This window comes from Cetorhinus maximus, chromosome 2 (genome assembly GCF_964194155.1).
Source record: "Cetorhinus maximus chromosome 2, sCetMax3.hap1.1, whole genome shotgun sequence".
NCBI classification, from domain to species: domain Eukaryota; kingdom Metazoa; phylum Chordata; class Chondrichthyes; order Lamniformes; family Cetorhinidae; genus Cetorhinus; species Cetorhinus maximus.
Window position 1 is genome coordinate 133,643,768 of NC_135880.1, and position 20,095 is coordinate 133,663,862.

General features: G+C 39.6%; 1 protein-coding gene across 4 annotated transcripts in view; it reads right to left on the minus strand.

Annotated features, from left to right (window-relative positions):
- Positions 1 to 3,090: 3,090 nt before the first annotated feature.
- Positions 3,091 to 20,095, minus strand: part of dennd4c (DENN/MADD domain containing 4C) — a 190,169-nt gene continuing 173,164 nt past the window's right edge. For all 4 annotated transcript variants that reach the window (XM_078569631.1, XM_078569643.1, XM_078569635.1 and 1 more), the window contains 5 exons: positions 18,145 to 18,396; positions 13,185 to 13,302; positions 12,085 to 12,238; positions 11,712 to 11,776; positions 3,091 to 4,336 (listed from right to left, as the gene is read on the minus strand). In XM_078569631.1, coding sequence (XP_078425757.1) covers positions 4,200 to 4,336; positions 11,712 to 11,776; positions 12,085 to 12,238; positions 13,185 to 13,302; positions 18,145 to 18,396 — 726 coding nt within the window. In that variant the 3' untranslated portion in view covers positions 3,091 to 4,199. The remainder of the gene's footprint in view (positions 4,337 to 11,711; positions 11,777 to 12,084; positions 12,239 to 13,184; positions 13,303 to 18,144; positions 18,397 to 20,095) is intronic.

Genomic DNA, 20,095 nt, shown 5'->3' on the forward strand with positions numbered 1-20,095 from the left:
TCTCCACAAGGATATGTAGTGGTCACCCCTACCAATACTGTGATGGACTGATGAATGTGACAGGTAGATTGGTGAGGACGAGGTCAAGTAGGTTTTTCCTTCAACACCTGCCACAGGCCCAGCCTAGCAACTATGTCCTTTAGGACTCAGCCACCAGTGGTGTTACCAAGTCACCCTTGATGGATATTGAAGTCTCCCATCCAAAGTATATTCTGTGCTCTAGCCGCCCTCAGTGTTTCCTCCAAGTGGACTCCCATCTGTATATCACTGTGCCACCACCTCTGGACAGACCCACCAGTTAGCCGGACAGGACCTACCCAGGGATGGTGATGGTGGTGTCTGGAACATTGTCTTTAAGGTATGATTCCGTGAGTATGACTGTCAGACTGTTGCTCTGCTAGTCTGCGGGACAGCTCTCCCAATTTTGGCACAAGCCCTCAGATGTTAGTAAGGAGGAATTTGCAGGGATGATAGGGTTGGGTGTCTAGGTCGATGCCAGGTGATCTGTCCAATTTCATTCCTTTTTGTAGGCTTTGTAGCGGTTTAATACAGCTGAGTGGATTACTAGACCATTTTAGAGTGCAGGAGAGTGAACCACATTGCTGTGGGTCTGTAGTGACATGTAGGCCAGACCAGGTAAGCATGGCAGATTTCCTTCCCTAAAGGACATTAGTGAACCAGATGGGTTTTTTTAAACGCAATCAATAATGGTTTCATGATCACTATCACCAAAACTAGCCTTTTAATTCCAGATTTAATAACTGAATTTAAATTCCACCAGTAGCCATGGTGGGATTTGAACACCTGCCCCCCAAAGCATCAGCCTGGGCCTCTGGATTACTAGTCTGGTGACATTACCTGTCGCCACTGCCTCCCCTCCCGGTCACACAATATCATTTGTGACTTTGATAGGAGTATTATGATCCCTGTAAAGACTGATAACTGGAAGTTCGAATTTCATTTTAAAATTTAATAGCTGACAGACATGTCAAGATTTCATGCTTTAAGATATTTACTGCAACAAATAGCCAAAAACGCCATTAATTAAACACTGTTGTAGGTAACTTGTACTTGAAACCACAGAATTGAATAGCACCCCCATTTTATTTTTAGTCCAACTGAAAAACCGACTCCACAGGTAAATGGTGTACTGTCCTTTATGTAGACATTCAATTTTCCCCAAAATCAATCTAGTGATTCTTTTCTCAGCCTGGTATCTTGCAATCTTAGAACTGTCTTTCACAGTGAATGTCCATTTGGACCAAGCTGGATGAAACTTCCAGCCCCATTATAATTCCCCACAAATTTGGTCTTTTCAATCCAAGTGCAAGCTCCCACCTGCATTCCTGCACAGTGAACCACAGAGACTTTTGCTGCTCGCTTTCTGGTGGATTGAGGCAGACCAAATATCACAAGTGTTTTCAGTGATACCCTCGTGGAACCTGTAACCTGATCTTTACAATGGCTTCCACTGCATCCTTCCACTTAACAATGTGAATGACATGGGCCTTATATATAGGCAGAAATGCTAATTAGCTATCCTTGAAGGGCCAACTCTTTCACCTTGGAAAGAAATGGAACAGTATAAAGCCCAGCTGTTCACAGTTGTGGGGGGATAGTGGCAATGTCACTAGACTAGAAATCCAGAAGTCAAAGCTAATGCTGTAGGGACATGGGTTCAAATCCCATCATGGCAGGTGGAATTTAAATTCCATTAATAAATCTGGAATATAAAGCTAGTCTCAGTAATGGTGAGCATGGCAGCTATCATTGATTGTTAGAAAAACCCATCTGGTTCACTGATGTCCTCCAGGGAAGGAAATATGCCATCCTTACCCAGTCTGGTCTACATGCAACTCCAGACCCACAGCAATGTGGTTGACTCTCAACTGCCCTCTGAAATGGCCCAGAATGTCACTCAAATCAAGAGCAGTTGGGGTTGGCACTGTTGACACACAGGCTGCTGCCATTGTCTCTTAGCATAAATACTTTGCACCTTCTTCGCAGTAAAACAATCTAAGCCTTCTGTTGATCTCAAGCCACCCAGGCTTACCATCAGGCAAACTTCAGGACAGGTCACATGACCCCCTTCATTTTATCTTTAAATTTAAAGGAGGTCCCAAAACATCATTCCCATAAACCTCAATTGTAACATGTTTCACTGCACCCCAATTGGAAGGATTCAAACAAGAAGTTACAGAAAAGAAGGGTATAGATTTGGGACGGAGAAACATGTTCAAGGACTTTAATGAAGACGGCCACAACCTGTTCCATCTTTGACAGCACTTATGCCACTGCTGTTTTTTTTTCTAGTATGGAGATTAGAATTTTAAAAATTAATTCATGAGATTGCAACTAATGAGGCCTGCATTTATTGCCTATCCCAGACGAAGCCTCCTCATATAGCTATATCTTCCATTATGTATCCTGTCAAGAGCATCAAAGGTGGTGTGGTGCATATTACCAAATCACACCTATTTGGCATTTTCTCCTGATTTTGTCCACGAAACCAGCTTCTTGCTTCCTCGGCCCTATTCTCACTAAATTGCTGACCACCCAACTTCCCCTCAATGCCCAAATTAGCTGATAATTGCCAGTTTTATCTTCAGGTACTGTCCCCCTCTTTAAATCTGTCAACGCTCATTGCTTTGAGAAAACCAATCCTTGACCCTGTCCTTGCAAAACTACTACACATTTCCAACTTCTCTTTTCTTTCAAGACTAACAACACTTGACGGATGCCTTCAAATTCATGAATAGTTTGGACAGACAGATGTGGAGAGAATATTTCCACTTGTGGGAGAATCAAAAATTAAGGGCTAAATACAAGATGACTATAAATCCAATAAGGGGTGAAGGAGAAATGTCTTTACTCAGTGGTTAGAATGTGGAACTTGTCATTACAGGAAATAGTTGAGACAAATAGCTTAGATGTTTTCAGAAGCAAACCAGGAGAAGTACCTGAGAGGAGGCAAATGAAATGCGGAGGGTTGGAGGGGGCACAACACAGTTTCAGGCTAAATGGTTGTTTCTGCACTGTATATTCTAGGTAATATTATATACTCAGTCCCTTTACCATTAAAAATGACAATTTTGTATAACTATCCTTTATTCAACAAGTAATTGCTTAATATGTTGACATACATTATATTTAGAGAATTATACTAACAGTTGTCACATAAAACAGCTGTGTATCTGCACAAGATTTGGACCATAGATGCAATCTGCCTTTCTAGAAGTGTTAAAATATAAAATCAATATTTTACAGCTCAGTGTAAAGTCTTTGATACAGGATTACATATAGATATCAGAACAGAAATTTTGTCCTTCAATATTATTTGTACTGCCACAATTTACCCAGTGCGTTTATAATTTTTCTCAGACTATTAAATCCTGAAAAACAAGATGTCAGCAATATTTTTTTTTTAAATTAAATTACTCTGGTTTATGCCATAGAGAGGAGGAGAACTCCAACTATGCTTCGACTGCAGAATGCATCAAAAATCTCAGCATAAAATTACAGCATCCCTTTAGAAATGCAACACTAAAGAACTGCCCTGTCAGAGACAAAGTCTATTTTCATTGTCACCACCTGGACATAAAGCATCAGCTGGGCATAGCACAGATAGAAGTCAATCAGGGGCTGTTTACTGTAAGCATGTGATCCTCCCCAACCAACCCCCAATGCCCCGATCCAATCATGTAATGTTTTATGCCTCAGTGATACAGACAAAGAACTCAATTACCCAATGATCCCCTAGTTTCATTATAGGAGGGTTAGTGATTTCATTCTGAATTGTAGAATCTCAACACTTGATTTATACTGAAAGAAAATAATCCAGAACTTAAAATCCAGTCATTGATACTAAAAAATACAAAATGGTCAGAACCATCCTGTGATATTTGTACAAACACTGCACTACTAGACCACTGATAGGAAATGGCAGACCTGCCTTAAGACATTTAGTGTTTAGCAGTTACATTTTATTAAATCTCCCTTCCATAGAAGTTTAGAAACAGTGAACAGTTCTTTCATTATTCACAATGCAACAGCACCTCAAATTGTGCAGTCATATCATCACAGACACCAACATCTTAATTCTAATCACCTAGATGCATATGCTTAGTTTGAAGATTGTACATTCATACTTTGGACTTAAATCATAGTGGTTCAATTCCATAATAATATTGCAGTTTTTTTTAGATGAAGGGAGGCTCAAAACACTTCCGGCACCACTCGATCTTGGTACAGGGTGGTGAATCAATCGGGAGTGCCACCTTCACTTGTTCTTCTGTCAAGTGCTCGTAAGCTGCTCTGTATTCTCTATCAAAAGCATCTGTAATCACAAGTATTGAGTCAGGTTAGGATTCAATTGAGTAATACATTCAAACTTACATTTTTTTTTTGAAGATATTAACACCTCTACAGGCCAGAAGTCAGACAATGAGCAATTACAATGATTCAACATGCAAGGAGGCCATTAGGCCAATCATGGTCCCAAGCTCATTTGCTATTCTCAATGCTGTACATTTTTTTCCTTCAAGTATTATTAAATACTCTTTTGAATGTTAAAATTGAATGTTTCAACACCCTTTCATGCTCTGAATTCCAGACCACCCCACAAATCATGAAAAAATTTCCCAGTCTGGTAATTTTGGCAATCATCCTAAATCTGTTTACTGGCCCACTGATGTTTCGGCCACTCAAAAGCTTTCCTGATGCTGAACACTTCTATCAAATCTCCCCTTAACTTCCTCTACTCCAACAATTCCTCCAGCTTCTCTAGTCTCTCACAGAATCTCTGGTAGCATTCCAGTAAATATTTTCTGTACCCTCGCTAAGGCCTTGCCATCCTATCTGAAGTTTGACAGCCAAAACTATATTATCCTCCAGCTTGTGCCTAATGAGTGTTTTATGAAAGATTTAACACAAGTCCCTTGCTTTTGTACTCTGTTCTTCTAATAGTAAATCCAAGGGTCCCATATGGTTTTTATTAAAAAGTCTTCTCAACTTGTGCTACCTTCAAAGATTTGTGGATATACACCCCAGATCTCCCTGCATTTGGTTTAAAATTGTTCAAGTTAGTTCATGTTGTCACCTATTCTTCCTACCAAAACGTATCACTTCATCCTTCCCAGCATTAAAATCCACCTGCCGAGTTTCTGCCCACTTTCAGTCTCTGTCCTCCGGAGGTCTGTTGTCATTGTTTATTATATCAGAGTTTGCATCATCTGCAAAATTTTGAACTTGTGCCCTGCATACCCAAGTCCAGGTTGTTAACATATTAAAAAGGGCAGCAGTCCTACTGCTAGCCCCTGATGAATATCACAGTATTCTTCAATGCAGCCTAAAAAATAAACACATGAATAAGGAGTAGGCCATTTGGCCCCTCAAGCCTTCTTTGCCATTCAATAAAAGCATGGCTGATCTGATTGTAACCTCAACTCCACATTCCCACCTACCCTCTTGCTTATTAAGACTCTATTTAACTCTGCCTTAAAAATATTCAAAGGCTCTCTTCCTTGAAATGCAGTGGAAGCAGAGTTCCAAAGACTCATGGCCCTCTGAGAAAAAAAATTCTCATCTGTTTTAAAGGGGTAACCCTTTATTTATGACCCCTAGTTCTATATTCTCCCTCAAGAAACATCATCTTCCTATCCACTCTGTCAAGACCCCTCTTATATGTTTCAATCAAGTCGCCTCTTACTCTTCTAAACACCAGTGGATACAATCCTAGCCTGTCCAACCTTTCCTCATAAGCCAACCCGTCCATTCCAGATATTAGTCTAGTAAACCTTCTCTCAACTGCTTCCAATGCATTTACATGCTTCCTTAAATGAGATGACCAATACTGTACACAGTACTCGAGATGTGGTCTCACCAATGCCCTGTATAACTGAAGCATAACCTCCCTACTTCTGTATTCAATTCCCCTCGCAATAAACAATAACATTCTATTCGCTTTCCTAATTACTTGCTGTACCTGCATAATTTTTGCGATTCATGCAGTAGGACACCCGGATCCCCCTGTATCCCAGAGCTCTGCAATCTCTCACCATTTAGATAATATCTTCTTTTTTATTCTTGCTGCCAACATGGACATTTCACATTTTCCCACATTATACTCCATTAGCCAGATCTTTGCCCTTTCATTTAACCTATCTATATGCCTTTGTGGCCTTATGTACTCCTCAGCTTATTTCCCCATCTTTGTGTCATCATCCAAGTCATTTATATAAATTGCAAAAGGTTGAGCTCCCAGCACTGTGGCATACCACTCATTACATCTTGCCCACCAGAAAATGACCTATTTATGCCTACTGTTTCCTGTTAGCTAGCCAATCTTCTATCCATGCCAATAATAGCCCCTACATCATGAGCTTTTATCTTCTACAATAACCTTTGATGTGGCGCCTTATCAAATGCCTTCTGTAAACAACCATTCATCACTACTCTTCATTCGTCCCTTAACCAATTCCGAATCCATGTTGCCCCTGTAGATTTAATTTCATGGGCTTTAAGTTTGCTAAATAGCTATTATGCGGTACTTGGTCAAATGAAAGTCCATATACACATCACATTAACAGCACTACCCTTACTACCACATAATTTAAAGAACTGAATTTAATCAAACATGATTTGTCTTTAACAAATCTGTGTCAATTTTCATTTTATAAGCACATACTTTTCCCAAATACCAATTTCTAGGGGTATAGGTACATTGGTCAAGGGCAACACTTCCTCTTTAGAACAACACTTCCCAGCACTTTACCTGTAGTCACACAAATTTTCTTTTCAGGTGCTTACCCAATTCCCTTTTTAAAACCACAAGTGAATCTGCTTTACCATACTCTCGGGTAGTGCATTCCAGATCCTAACCACTTGCTGTATAAAAAGTTTTCCCTCATGTCACCATGGTCCTTTTGTCAAACATGTTAAATCAATGCCCTCTGGTGGCTGGACCATTCCACCAATGGAAAGTTTATCTATCTACTGTCTAGATCCCTCATGATTTTCAGCAGCTCTATCAAAACTCTGAACCTTCTCTTCTCCAAGGAGAACAACCCCAGCCTCTCCAATCTATCCATGTAACTGAAGTTCTTTATCCCTGGAACCATTTTCAAACTTTTTCTGTACCCTCTCGGAAGTCTTCACGTCCTTCCTAAACTGTGGTGGCCAGAATTGGACACACTACTCCAGCCGAGGTTGAATGTTGGACTCTATGTATTTATTTACATAGACCAAAAACTGATTCTACATCCTGATCTCCTGTGCCAAGGTCATCTCTAACTATTGCACCAATGCCATCCTTGATCAACAGAGCTGCCCCCTCCACCTTTACCTAGCTTCCTATTCTTCTTGAATGTCATATACCCCTCAACATTCAAGACTCAATCCTTGTCATCCTGCTGCTACATCTCCATAATGGCCATCAGATCATGGTTATTTACTTCAATGTGCACTATTAATTTACTTTATGAATGCTACCCACAGATAGAGAGCCTTCAGTTTTGCCTTTGTTATCTTTTAACATCTAGTCTTGACTATTGGTGTATTCTTAGTTTTTTTAAAATCTCAGTTCTTTCCTGCTATTCAACGACCCTCATTTCCCATATTACTATTATGCTCTCATGCTTGAATCTACCCCTTGATTTGCTACATCTACCCAAGCTTAATCCCTCACCTACCTTGTTTAGTTTAAAGCCCTCTCTACTTCCTTAGTTGTGTGATTCTCAAGAAGACTCGGCCCAGCACGGTTCAAGTGTAGACCTTCCCAATGGTACAGCCCTCAGTACTAGTGCCAGTGCCCAATGAACTAGAACCCACTTGTCCCACACCAGTCTGAGCCACGCATTCATCTCTCTAATCTTATTTGCCCATTGTCATTTTGCATGTGGTTCAGTTAACAATCCAGATATTACCACCTTTGAGGGGTTTGGCTTCTTAATTGGTACCTAGTTCCTCATACTGATTATGCAGAACCTCTTTTCTTGTGCTGCCTATGTCATTGGTACCTACATGGACCATGATGGCTGGATCCTCCCCCTTCCACAGCAAGTTCTCCTCCAGCCCTAAGCAGCTCATGGTAATATTTTAGTAGTAATCTTTAGTTCTGAGAAGATTAAAGTTGCAATGTGTAAGGTAATTAAATATTGGGCTTTAGATTGCCAAAACATCAAGAAATGGCAGTTCAAAAGGTGACATTTTTACAAAAAATAAAGTCAGAATAGAAGAGGAGGAGCTATTAAACAGCAGGTGGAACTACTTAGCTAAAAGAGCTGGAGACATGATGTCTGCAGTCCAGAGAGATGTTTTTGTTTGGGAGGTAAAACTAAATTAGTTTAAAAGCATTCAGTAAACCTTGAAAAGTTGTAAAACTTTTATTTACTTTCATTTGATCAAAAAAGAATTGTAAATGAGGGGTAATTAATCTAAAAGGTCAGTTCGAGGACAGCCCAGAGCAAGCTACGTCATCATGGAGATGGATGGAATGTAGGATGCTCTCTGGTTTTCAATTTATCTGAATGCTGAGAGAGTTAGTTGCAGTTTGGACCTCGTAATTTGCAGCTCAGAGAAGATAGCCAAAGTAAATGACTGTTAAATAAATGTGCCCTGTAAGCACAGCAAAAATCTAACTTCTTCATTTACCACATGGAAGGTGGGTGAGACTTGATCTCAGTTTGAGTCTTTGAGGGGACAGAACTTGAAGATTACCTAGTTCGAAGCTAGTGAGAGAATCTACAGTGGGCCTCTGTCTTATTGCAAAAGAAAGTAATCAGCTGAATTAACTTTGAAGTATTGAAACGTCTTCTAAGAGAATTCTCGGGGGAAGCAAGTAGTAAACTTGAGTGTATAACATACGTAGTAATAATCAAATGAAGTTTAGTGCTTTTTTCATTTAATTCTTTTATATACAATAAAGTTTGTTGTGTTTAAAAAAAGTGAAATCTTGTGATGTAGTTTTATTGGTTAGAATGAGATGTTTGGATTTCTATTTAAATGTTAAAGGTCCCTAACTGGATCTTAATGCCTTCCATACTTGTGCTTCTGTTATGGCTTCCTTTTTCCTTAACCTAGGATTCGCCTCCACCATGGTAAATGCAGCCCTTGACCATGTCCATTCTATTTCATGTACTTTTGTTTTCACTACTTTCCCTGAACAAAGAGCATCATCCACCGCCATTTCCATCACGTCCAGCGTGATGCCTTCACCGAATGCATCTTCCCCTCCCCGTCTATATTCCAAAGGGACTGTTGCCTCTGTAGTACCCTGGTCCATTCCCCCATTATCTGCAAGACTCCTTCCCTTTCCTACGGCACCTTTCCATGCGAGCACAAGAGATACAACACATGTTCTTTTATACCACATTCCAAGGCTCCAAACAGCTCCAAACATTCCTTCTAGATGAAACAGTGATTTACTTGTACTTCCTTCAATTCAGCATATTCACTGCTCATGATGTGGGTTTCCTATATATTCAGGAAACCAAAAACAGATTGGGTGACGATCTTGTGGAATCCCTCTGTTCAGATTGACATCCTAAGCTTCTGGTCACCTATCATTTTAATTCTTCATCTTGATCTCACTCTGACCTTACTGTCCTTGCCCTGCTGCAGTGCTTCAATGAAGCAACGCATGCTCAAGGAACAGCATTTGATTCTTCAGCTTGGCACATTACAGCCTTCTAGACTCAAGAACGAGTTCAACAATTTTAGATTTTAATTGCTGCCCCCATTTTGTTTTGTTGTTCTTTGCTGGGTTGGTTTTTCCTCCCGTTTCTCTCATTTTCTTTAGTTTGCTTTCAGGTGGCAGCTGGTCCGGATCCTGCCATTTACATTTCCTCTAGAGGCATCTTTAGTTTCTTTACTTAGACATTAGATGATTATTTGAATACAAACAATGTGCAAGGGTATGGGGAAAAGGCAGGACAATGGCACTAGGTCAAGGCTCAGTTGGAGAGCCAATGCAGACATGGGCTGAATGGCCTCCTTCAACACCATTAAGATTCTGTGATTCTGTATTCAGAAGGACTTGTCCCATTAACATTCCCTTTGGTCTTGCACCTTGAAAATCTTCTCGTTTATTCTCTCCTACTCTCCGCCCTATCACAGATCTTCCCTTTTGTTCTTCTTCCTGCCTTGCACAAAGCTTAAAGCCTATAACATTTCTAACTTTTCTCAGTTCTGCTGAAAGGTCAGAGACCTGAGACGTTACTCCGTTTCTCTCTCCACAGATGCTGCCTGACCAGTTGAGTATTTTTAGCATTTTCTACATTTATTTCAGATTTCCAGCATCCCCAGTAATTAATTTCTACATCAGTATAGCATCTGTTTCAGGAATTATAATAGACAATACACAAGGGTTTGAAAAATCCTATAATTAATCTGAAAAAAATGTCTTGCAACTTGTTTTCAGAACACAGAGTTTTGCAACTTGCTAATAGGTTGCTCAGGCGATGTCAGTTACTGGTGCCAAACAAGCCGAACAACACCATTTAAGTGTCAGCCATGGCTCAATAGGTAACACTCTCATCTCTGAATCAGAAGGTTGTGAATTCAAATGCCACTCCAGGACCCGAGCACAAAAATCCAGGCTGACACTCCAATGCAGTATTGAGAGTATGTTGCACTGTTCACTGTATTTTGGATGAGACATTAAACTGAGGCCCCATCTGCTCGCTCTCAGGCTGATGTAAAGATCCCATGGCATTATTTTGAAGAGTAGAGAGGAGTTATTCCCATTGCCCTGGCCAATATTTATTCCTAAATCAACATTACAAACAGATTTGGTCATCATCATATTGCTGCTTGGGGAAAGCTTGTGTTTCCTAAATTACAACAATGACTACGTTTCAAAAGAACGTCATTGGCTGATAAGTGCTTTAGGATATCCTGTGGTTGTGAAAGACAGCAGTTATTCACAGGCATTAGAATCTACAAATATAAACGGGAGCATTAAGATGCAGGGAACAACATAACATCTAGGCCTGCTGTTACTGGTGAAGATTAGGTATGTTTTAAAAAAAGAACAGGTTTATGGCAGAGGCTATTTTTGTTTTCAGCATTTGCATATTGTAGAAGAGCTTTCATGAGATTCTGACCTTTGTCACTTGGTTTCAGGGTGTTTGCGAGGTGCATCTCTTTTTCTTTAGCATTCAGTGCAGATCAGCATCGCTTCTAGTGCTAGATACCAATGGTGAGCTATTCAGCAGGCATGGATAATGTCAAAACTGGGACATGCTGTGTTATTGGAATTGGGAAAATTACCTTCAGTTTCAATCTTGAGATGGAGATTTCAGTTCAGTTTATGTTTTGGCAAGAACTTCGGATCAGAAAAGTATTTTCCATGGTACCCACACCAGTCTGTACCTAATAGCAGCTTTAAATGTTGTGGATATTTTCCACACTTGTTTAACAAGTAGCAATTTAGCATGTATTCAGGGGTTAATAGGCAAACTTGCAGCACTGGTATAAAAGTTTTAGGATAGCCTAGAGGTACAATGCATGCCATTGTCACAACATATAGCATCGGTTAATACAATACATATCATAAATAACATCTAGCAACTGTACAGTAGGATTGCCTTAATTTTAAAATTTCATTTCCAAAAGTAAAGTGTGCAGGTGACAGGGGACTATTTTCAGAAGGTTGAAGGCTGCAACAAATCTGAAAATTCTACACATTAAACATGGAATCTAGCCTTACTTACCAATATCAATATTCTCTCTCCCAAGGGCCACCAGAGAAAGAAAGAGAATTTCCCTGTACATACTCCTATGAAGAAAGAAAAAAATTCCAATGACTATCTAGCTACTGAATCAAAACCTGTCAAGACATACATACTAAAACCATTAATGTACACTATCACAAATTGAGGCAATGGCTGTTTCCAGCAGTTATTCACAGGCATTAGAATCTACAAATATAACAGGAGCATTAAGATGCAGGGAACAACATAACATCTAGACCTGCAGTTACTGGTGAAGATTAGGCATGTTTTAAAAAAAAAAAACAGGTTTATGGCAGAGGCTATTTTTGTTTTCAGAATTTGCATATTGTAGAAGAGCTCACGAGTTTCTGACCTTTGTCGCTTGGTTTCAAGGTGTTTGCTGGATTCCTTCAAGAGTAGGCATATAGGTCCCAACACATCATTGGTCTGGATACTTCTCACGATTATATGCAGGGGACTCTTCTCTACCTGACTATCTGGAGTTAATCCACCAGCCACATCTTTGTCTGTGAATAAAGAAGATTAATTTGATATTTTAGAACCAGAGGCATTCATTTTGATGACAAAGTTATTTTGCTGTTTCATGCTCATGCAGTGCACATCTACAAATGAAAACCATCAATGTATGTTGCTTTGAGGTTTGGTGAACAAAATTTGAACATGAGAAACAACTTTTCAAAATGTCCATCTTTGGCTTTCCAAAAAGTGCTAGAATGCACAGGGAAGTCGGGAGCAGAGACAATTAATCAAGAGTCATTCAGAGCAATACAATGGATATTCTATTCAATTTGTCAGAGATCCAGACCAGATTGTGAAATTCAACAGATAATTGGATAAAGCAGACAATATTCTAGATAGAAACTTTAATGTCGCTTGTCAAACAATCTTAACTCTACATGAAACTATTACAGCCACGTTCAAACAACAAACTGCACTAGCCTTTTGTTACATAAGCCATGACACAGTTTTCTCCAAGTAGTGTTTCAATCAACTTAAGCTTTGTACATGTAATTTATTTTGTACAGAAACAACTGCTGATCTAAATAGTATTTGCTTGTGATTTATTTCCTGTGTTCACAGTTCCTTAACGAACATATTCCCATCTATTGGGATCCAACTTTCACCCACTTATTTATACATTCAAATTTGGGGTGTTGCTCCAAGCAGCAACAACTGAAATTGATTTGGTCAAATTGAATTTGGATTACAAATTCACTTACTGCTCCTGGGCTTTACACAGCTGGGTGGTAATGATAAAATGAGTGACCTGTACATCAGTATTTCTTCTAAATTGACTTTTATTTTGATGGGGGTTGGGAGAACAATATCTACTGGTGTTGCATTTGCTGTTCGGCAAACTACAAGCCCACAAATTAAGTAATAACAGGGACACCAAGTAAATGCAAAAGAAAAAAGAAATGCTATCCTGCATAGTCCATCTCAGTCACTTACTTCTGTTTCTCCAACGTATATACAGGGGATCACCAGGTTCTTGATGAAGATTAATGTTATCCCAAAGTAGCTGGATGTAAACCAGTTTGCTGTCCTGTGAAAGACTTGACTGTGACAACTAGGGGGGAAAATACATAATTTGAGAACTATTTTCCATGTTTAAAATGCACAAGTGAACTAATAAACTGTCAGAGGAAAAATAACTGCTCCTATTCAGTTTAGAGAATTTTGATAATGTATATAGCATATGAAACTGCATAATCCATGAGCAATCAAATTATGAAGGTTCCTCATGCCTTGTGTGGCAGCCAAAAACCATTTACATTTCAAGAATAGAATGATTAGCTATCAAGGTCTCTACTGCTGCACATGTATGTAGTAACAACCCTGGGCAGATTGAGTTTTCATTGCAGTACCAATAACATTTGTCTGGTTGAAGATAATGTAGGAGTTGGTGTGTAAGAGCTGAATACTGGGCAAAATGTTTGTTGTAGGTTGCAGACGTTTATGGCTGCACTTGATTTTTTGTTATAAAACAGATTAGTATAGCAGCTGTCTTTCCTACCCTTTCAGTTGACTCTCAACCACCCCCATTGAAAACAATTATGCGCATCTGAAGATGTTATTGCTAGAGAAATAACACTCCTCATTTCAGCCATCTATAATCAGCAGCAAGCACTCCCAGGTCAGGAAAAGCACTGTCAAAATCAGAGTAAAGCTCTATTTTTCCACAATGGTCTCAGCCCCTAAAACACAGCAAATCATCCTGTGGATTCAGAGTAAGACTGCCAAATTAGGAATTGTGCTGTAGGACTATGCCCACTGAATGGAGACAAGGCCCTTGGAACTAAAAAACGCTTTCATCCCATCAATATGAGCTAACAACTTACCCTATCCTGTATGAGTGAAGTGAAGGAGTTACAATACTGTGTCACAGGGCAAGTGTATCATTACATAAATTGTTTCTCACATCAATATAGTTTTACTTCATTTTAGCAAGTACTTAATGCTGATCTTTTCCAGGACAATTTTAGTGCCTGCTCATAATGAAATGACTGTCTACCATTGTAATTGCTGTGGTATGCATATTTCTAACTAATTAGATGTCCACTTTTGCAATTATATAATGAAAGTTAATAGCACTAAAATATAGTTGCAACGAGAAAAATGACAAGTTATCCTTTGCTTCCAAATGTAATGATTCACAAGTTTCATCTATTTTTATTCTTTGAGCAATCAAAGATATTATTTTCATTTTGTTACCATACCTATGGTACATAATCATCTTACATTTGTTCAACCAATTTATGTAAACATAGACAGTGGGATATAGCACCAAAGTTCAGACCACCTTAGAGCATAGCAGCAGCAAATTCAGAATTGCTGTTGTGCACTATGGAAACTTGTTACAATGGCACACAGAGTGGTCTACAGGCCCCCTAACAATAGCCACAGTGTAGGACTAAGTATTCAAGAGAAAATATTGTGTTTTTGTGATAAAGGAACAGCAATAATCATGGGAGATTTTAATCTACATATAAACTGGAAAAATCAGATTGGCAGTAGTAGCCTGGATAACGAGTTCTTAGAATGCTTTCGAGATAGTTTCTTAGAGCAGCATGTTTTGGAACCAACCAGAGAGCAGGTTATATTAGACTTTGTATTGTGTAATGTAACAGGATTAATAATGACCTCAGAGTAAAAGGCATCCCTAGGTAGCAGCAACCACAATATGATTGAATTTTACATCCAATTTGAAAGGGAGAAGAGTGGGTCTAAGGCTAGTGTCTTAAGCTTAAATAAGGGCAACTATGTGGGGATGAAAGCTAAGCTAGCTGAAGTGAACTGGGAAACTAGGCTAGAGGATAAATCAATAGAGAAGCTGTGGCAAGCATTTAAGGGGGCATTTCAGAGTATTCAGAATAAGTACATTCCTATTATAAAAGAAAAATTCTCAGAGGAGGATTCACCATCCATGGTTAACTAAAGAAGTTAAGGAAAGCATCAAACTTAAGGAAAAAGCACACAACTCCGCAAAGATGAGTGGCAGCACAGAGATTGGTCAGAATATGAAGAACGGCAGAGAATGACTAAAAGATTAACCAGGAGAAAGAAATAGAATATGAGAGGAAGCTAGCTAGAAATGCAAAACAGCTAGCAAGAGTTTCTACAGGCATTTAAAAAGGAAAAGAGTAAGTAAAGTGAGTGTTGGTCCTCTCGAGAGTGACAGTGGGGAGTTAGTAGTAGATAATAAGGAAATGGCGGAAGAAATGAACAAATATTTTGCTTCTGTCTTCACTGTAGAGGATACAAAAAACATTCCAGTAATAGCTGCAAATCAGGTGGTGAACGGGAGAAAGGAACTTGGTGAAACTGAAATCACTAGGGAAACTGTACTCAGCAAATTGATGGAGCTCCAGGCTGGCAAGTCTCCGGGTCCCAATGGACTACATCCAAGGGTCTTAAAAGAGGTGGGTAATGAGGTAGTTGATGTGCTGGTGTTAATTTTCCAAAACTTGCTAAATTCTGGAGAAGTTCCATCGGACTGGAAAGTAGCAAATGTAACCCTTCTATTTGGTTGGGGGGGGGGGGGGCAGAAAACAGGAAAATAGGCCAGTTAGCTTGACATCTGTTGTGGGGATGTTGTTAGAATCGATCATTAAAAGGTTATAGCTGGGCACTTAGAAGAGCTCAAGCTAATTGGGAAGGGGCAGCATGGTTTTGTGAAAGGAAAATCATGTTTAACCAATTTATTGGAGTTTTTTGAAGGAGTAACATGCACAGTGGATAAAGAGGAGCCTGTAGACATACTGTACTTGGATTTCCAGGAGACATTTGATAAGGTGCCACATCAAAGGTTATTATGGAAAATAAAAGCACATGGTGTAGGGGGTAACATTTTAGCATGGATAGAAGATTGGCTGGCTGGCAGAAAGCAGAGAGTATGCATAAAGGGTCTTTTTCAGATTGGCAGGATGTGACAAGTGGAGTCCCACAGGGGTCTGTGCTGGAGCCTCATCTTTTAATGATTTACATCAATGATTTAGATGAGCGGAGCGAAGACATGGTAGCTAAATTTGCAGATGACACAAAGATAAGTAAGAAAGTATGCTGTGAAGAGGACATGATGGGGTTGCAGATGGATATAGATAGGTTGAGTGAGTGGGCAAAGATCTGACAAATGGAGTTTAATGTGGGAAAATGTGAAGTTGTTCACTTTGGCAGGAAGAACAAAAAAGAGTATTACGTAAATGGAGAATAGCTGCATAATCCTGAGGTGCAGAGGGATCTAGGTGTTCTGATGCATGAGTCACAAAAAGTTAGTATGCAAGTAATTTAAGGCGGATAGTGGAATGCTATCCTTTTATTATGAGGGGGATTGAACATAAAAGGATAAATGTTATGCTTCAGTTATACAGAGCCACACCTCGAATACAGTTTGCAGTTTTGGTCTCCTTATTTAAGGAAAGATGTAAATGTATTGGATGCGGTTCAAAGGAGGTTTACTAGATTGATACTTGGAATGAGTGGGTTGTCTTTTGAAGAAAGGTTGGACAGGCTGAGCTTGTTTCCACTGGAGTTTAGAAGAGTAACGGGTGATTTGATTGAAGTATACAGAGTCCTGTATGGCCTTGACAAGGTGGATGTTGAAAGGATGTTTCCTCTTGTGCGTGAGTCCAGAACTAGGGGGGCACTGTTTTAAAATTAGGGATCACCTTTTTAAGACTGGAATGGAGGAGAATTTTTGTGCCAGAGGTTTGTGCGACTTTGGAACAGACTGCCTCAGAAGGCGGGGTCATTGAATATTTTTAAAAGCAGAGGTAGATTATCGGGGGTAAATGGGAGTGTGGAAATCGAAACACAAGATGATCAGCCATGATTTTATTGAATGGCAGAGCAGGCTTAAGAGGCCGAATGGTCTACTCCTGTTCCTATGTTCAAATGTACGTTACTCTGCATTTCACTGTGCCATACTCAATATGGATGTCCAAAATGTATGCGTCACATTCTCTTAAATGAAAAACTTTAATTTTGAAAATAAATAGTCACGAAAAGTCATTAAAACAGTTTGTAAACTACACAGATTTAAAGATACTATCAGTTCATTCATGTCCCACAAAGGTAGAAGGAGCTGGTGCCATTAGGAGTACGCTTTGTATCAAAGTCCAAATGTCTATGAGCTACTTTGATGCATACCACAGAGCCCAATACAAAGCTTAAATATTTCAATCAATTTTCAAATGCTAACTGATATTGCTATGGTAATTTTCAATTTATTTACCAAATAAATAGCGTTAAGATGGTCCACTTCCAAACTTACAAATCCATGAAATACAAACAGCACAAACCAGCGTCTAGAAACATAAGCACAAATAGAACCAAATTGCCTGGGCTTTGTGGGCTCATATGCCATAAATTGGATAGTATGTGGACCATTGACAAAGTTCAGAAAACCCAGCTGTACATTCTGGAGAGTGAGAATCAAAATCATTTATTGAATAAGTATTTAAAGACAAAGCATCATTGGTTCCTTCTCATGATAATTGTAGTGTCCTACTTGACATGGAAGCTATCAAGTTGAAGAAAGCAACACTGCTCTTCAATTGCATTTTCAGGCTACTACATTAGAGTTTAAAATTTACCACAAGCTCAAGGAATTTCAATTATTAGAGGTGACCCATAAAATAAGTGAACACCGCGTCCAACTCTCAAACATTCTGTAGCACTTTCTTTCATCACACTAACATATTATAATGGTACAAGGATTAATCATAATAGCCCTCTTAACCAAACTGCAGTGCATACACAAGTGACTGAATACTTAAAAATAAAGATTTATATTCAGACTAGCATGTGTTAGTTATAACACACAATTTGGTATGCTGACAAATTGTGCCTTGTCAAGGTATAATTTATGAATGTTACCGCAAAATAAAATGGCCACTAACGTCTTATATACCTGCATTCCTTTATTGCAATGTTCGGAAGTCAGGATGAGACCTGGCAAGTTGCTTGGCAAATCGAGCCTTCTGAAATACCAAACAAGGTTCCAAAAAATGATTGGATGCTGGTTGATAAACTTGGAGCTGTGAACCACCTGATCTCCCTCATTCTCCAGAAGAGACTCCAACTCCTTACGCAGCACTAAAGGACTCAGATATGGTACAGACACAGGTTTTGGATTAGGTCTGCTTTTAAGACCCACAGAATCCTATTGAGCAAATATAAAATGGTGTACAGTGAATTCATATATTCATTTACAGTATTCATCAGAAACTAAATGTGTAGGTTTACTTTTGAAAGAAAAACTAAAACAGAAACCAGTTTCAGGAATCCTCAGAATAAGTTGGCATCCTGAGGGAAGGGGCAAGGAAGTATAGATGGCTTGAAGATGATACACTGGACAATGGAACATCAAAATCAAATCAAGCCTTGGCAGATGACCTGATAAACCAAAACGTGAACTCATCAAGTCAGTGCTCCAGGAAACAGTTAATGATGTTGAGCTCATCCAAAACTGTGCTGCATTAACTCACATCAATTCCCTTTCACCCATCACCCTTGGCCTTAATGACTTTAAGTGGTTCCTGGTCCAGAAAAACTTGTATTTCAAAATCCTCAACCTTTGTTTTCAAATCCTTTCTTGCCCCTCCCCAACTCTAACCTCCTCCAGTCCTACAATCTTCCAAGAACCTTGTGTTCTTTCAACTATGTCCTCTTGAGCATTCCTCCCTTTGCTCAAGAGGCCACCGGTAGCCATCCCTTGCGTTGTCTCGGCCCCAAGCTCTAGAATTTCCTCCTTGAACATCTGCCTCCCACCTCCTTTATGCCATTCCTTAATACTAATCTCTTTGATTCAGCTTTTAGTTATCCATTCCACAGTCTCATTTGCCTTAAGTGTCAATTTTGGTTTGATTATGTTCTTTGAGATATTTTGCTATGTGAGAAGAAGCTATATAAATTTTGTTAATGTTTATCTAGCCAACCTGGTTTGTTAATGGGATCTGAAGGGGACAACCAGTCACTCATTCTCCATACATGGCTCCAGATCAGCCTGAAATTCATTTACTCCTTCCACCACTGCTGCACAGTGGCAGCAGTGTGTACCATCCACAAGATGCACTGCAGGAACTCAGCAAGGCTCCTTAGACAGCACTTTCCAAACCCATGGTCACTGCCACCTAGAAGGATAACGGCAGCAGAACACCACTTCCTGGAAGTTCCCCTCCAAGCCACCCACCATCCTGACTTGGAAATAGATCGTTGTTCCTTCACTGTTGCTGGGTCAAAATCCTGGAACTCCCTTCCTAACAGCATTGTGGGTGTACCCACACCGCTTGGACTGTAGCAGTTCACAAGTCAGCTCACCACCAACTTCTCAAGGGCAATAAATGCTGGCCCTGCCAGCAACACCCACATCCCATGAACGAATAAAAAAAAATAATTCAATGCGAGAACAGAAAGAATGGTACCGTCGAGACAATAGAAAGCTTACCTGTGCTGGTATGCTGAGCAATTTCAGCTGGTCACTGCACACAGTTGGGAGGGTCCCATCTAAATTTGGACCATTGTCAACCTGTACCCAGTCAACTTCAGTTAAGTGGCATATGTCCAAATGGAAAGCAATCAAGTGCTCTGCATCACGTACCAACTTAGTTGTCTGATTTGGAGACTCAAGCAGTGATAGCTTTCTGCACATGGCAGACGTTTGCTTGATCAAGCCCCTCAGAACAAAAATCTAAATGACAATCATTCTATTTCCAGACCAATACTTAAAGCAAAAATGAAGAGAAGCATGAACATTGGTCCTCTATAATCTGCTTTATTTTAATGCCTAATCAAGCAAATATAAAAGATGCACAAGGCAAAGCTGAAATCCAATTTGGGTGGGCTGGGGAGGGGGGGGGGGG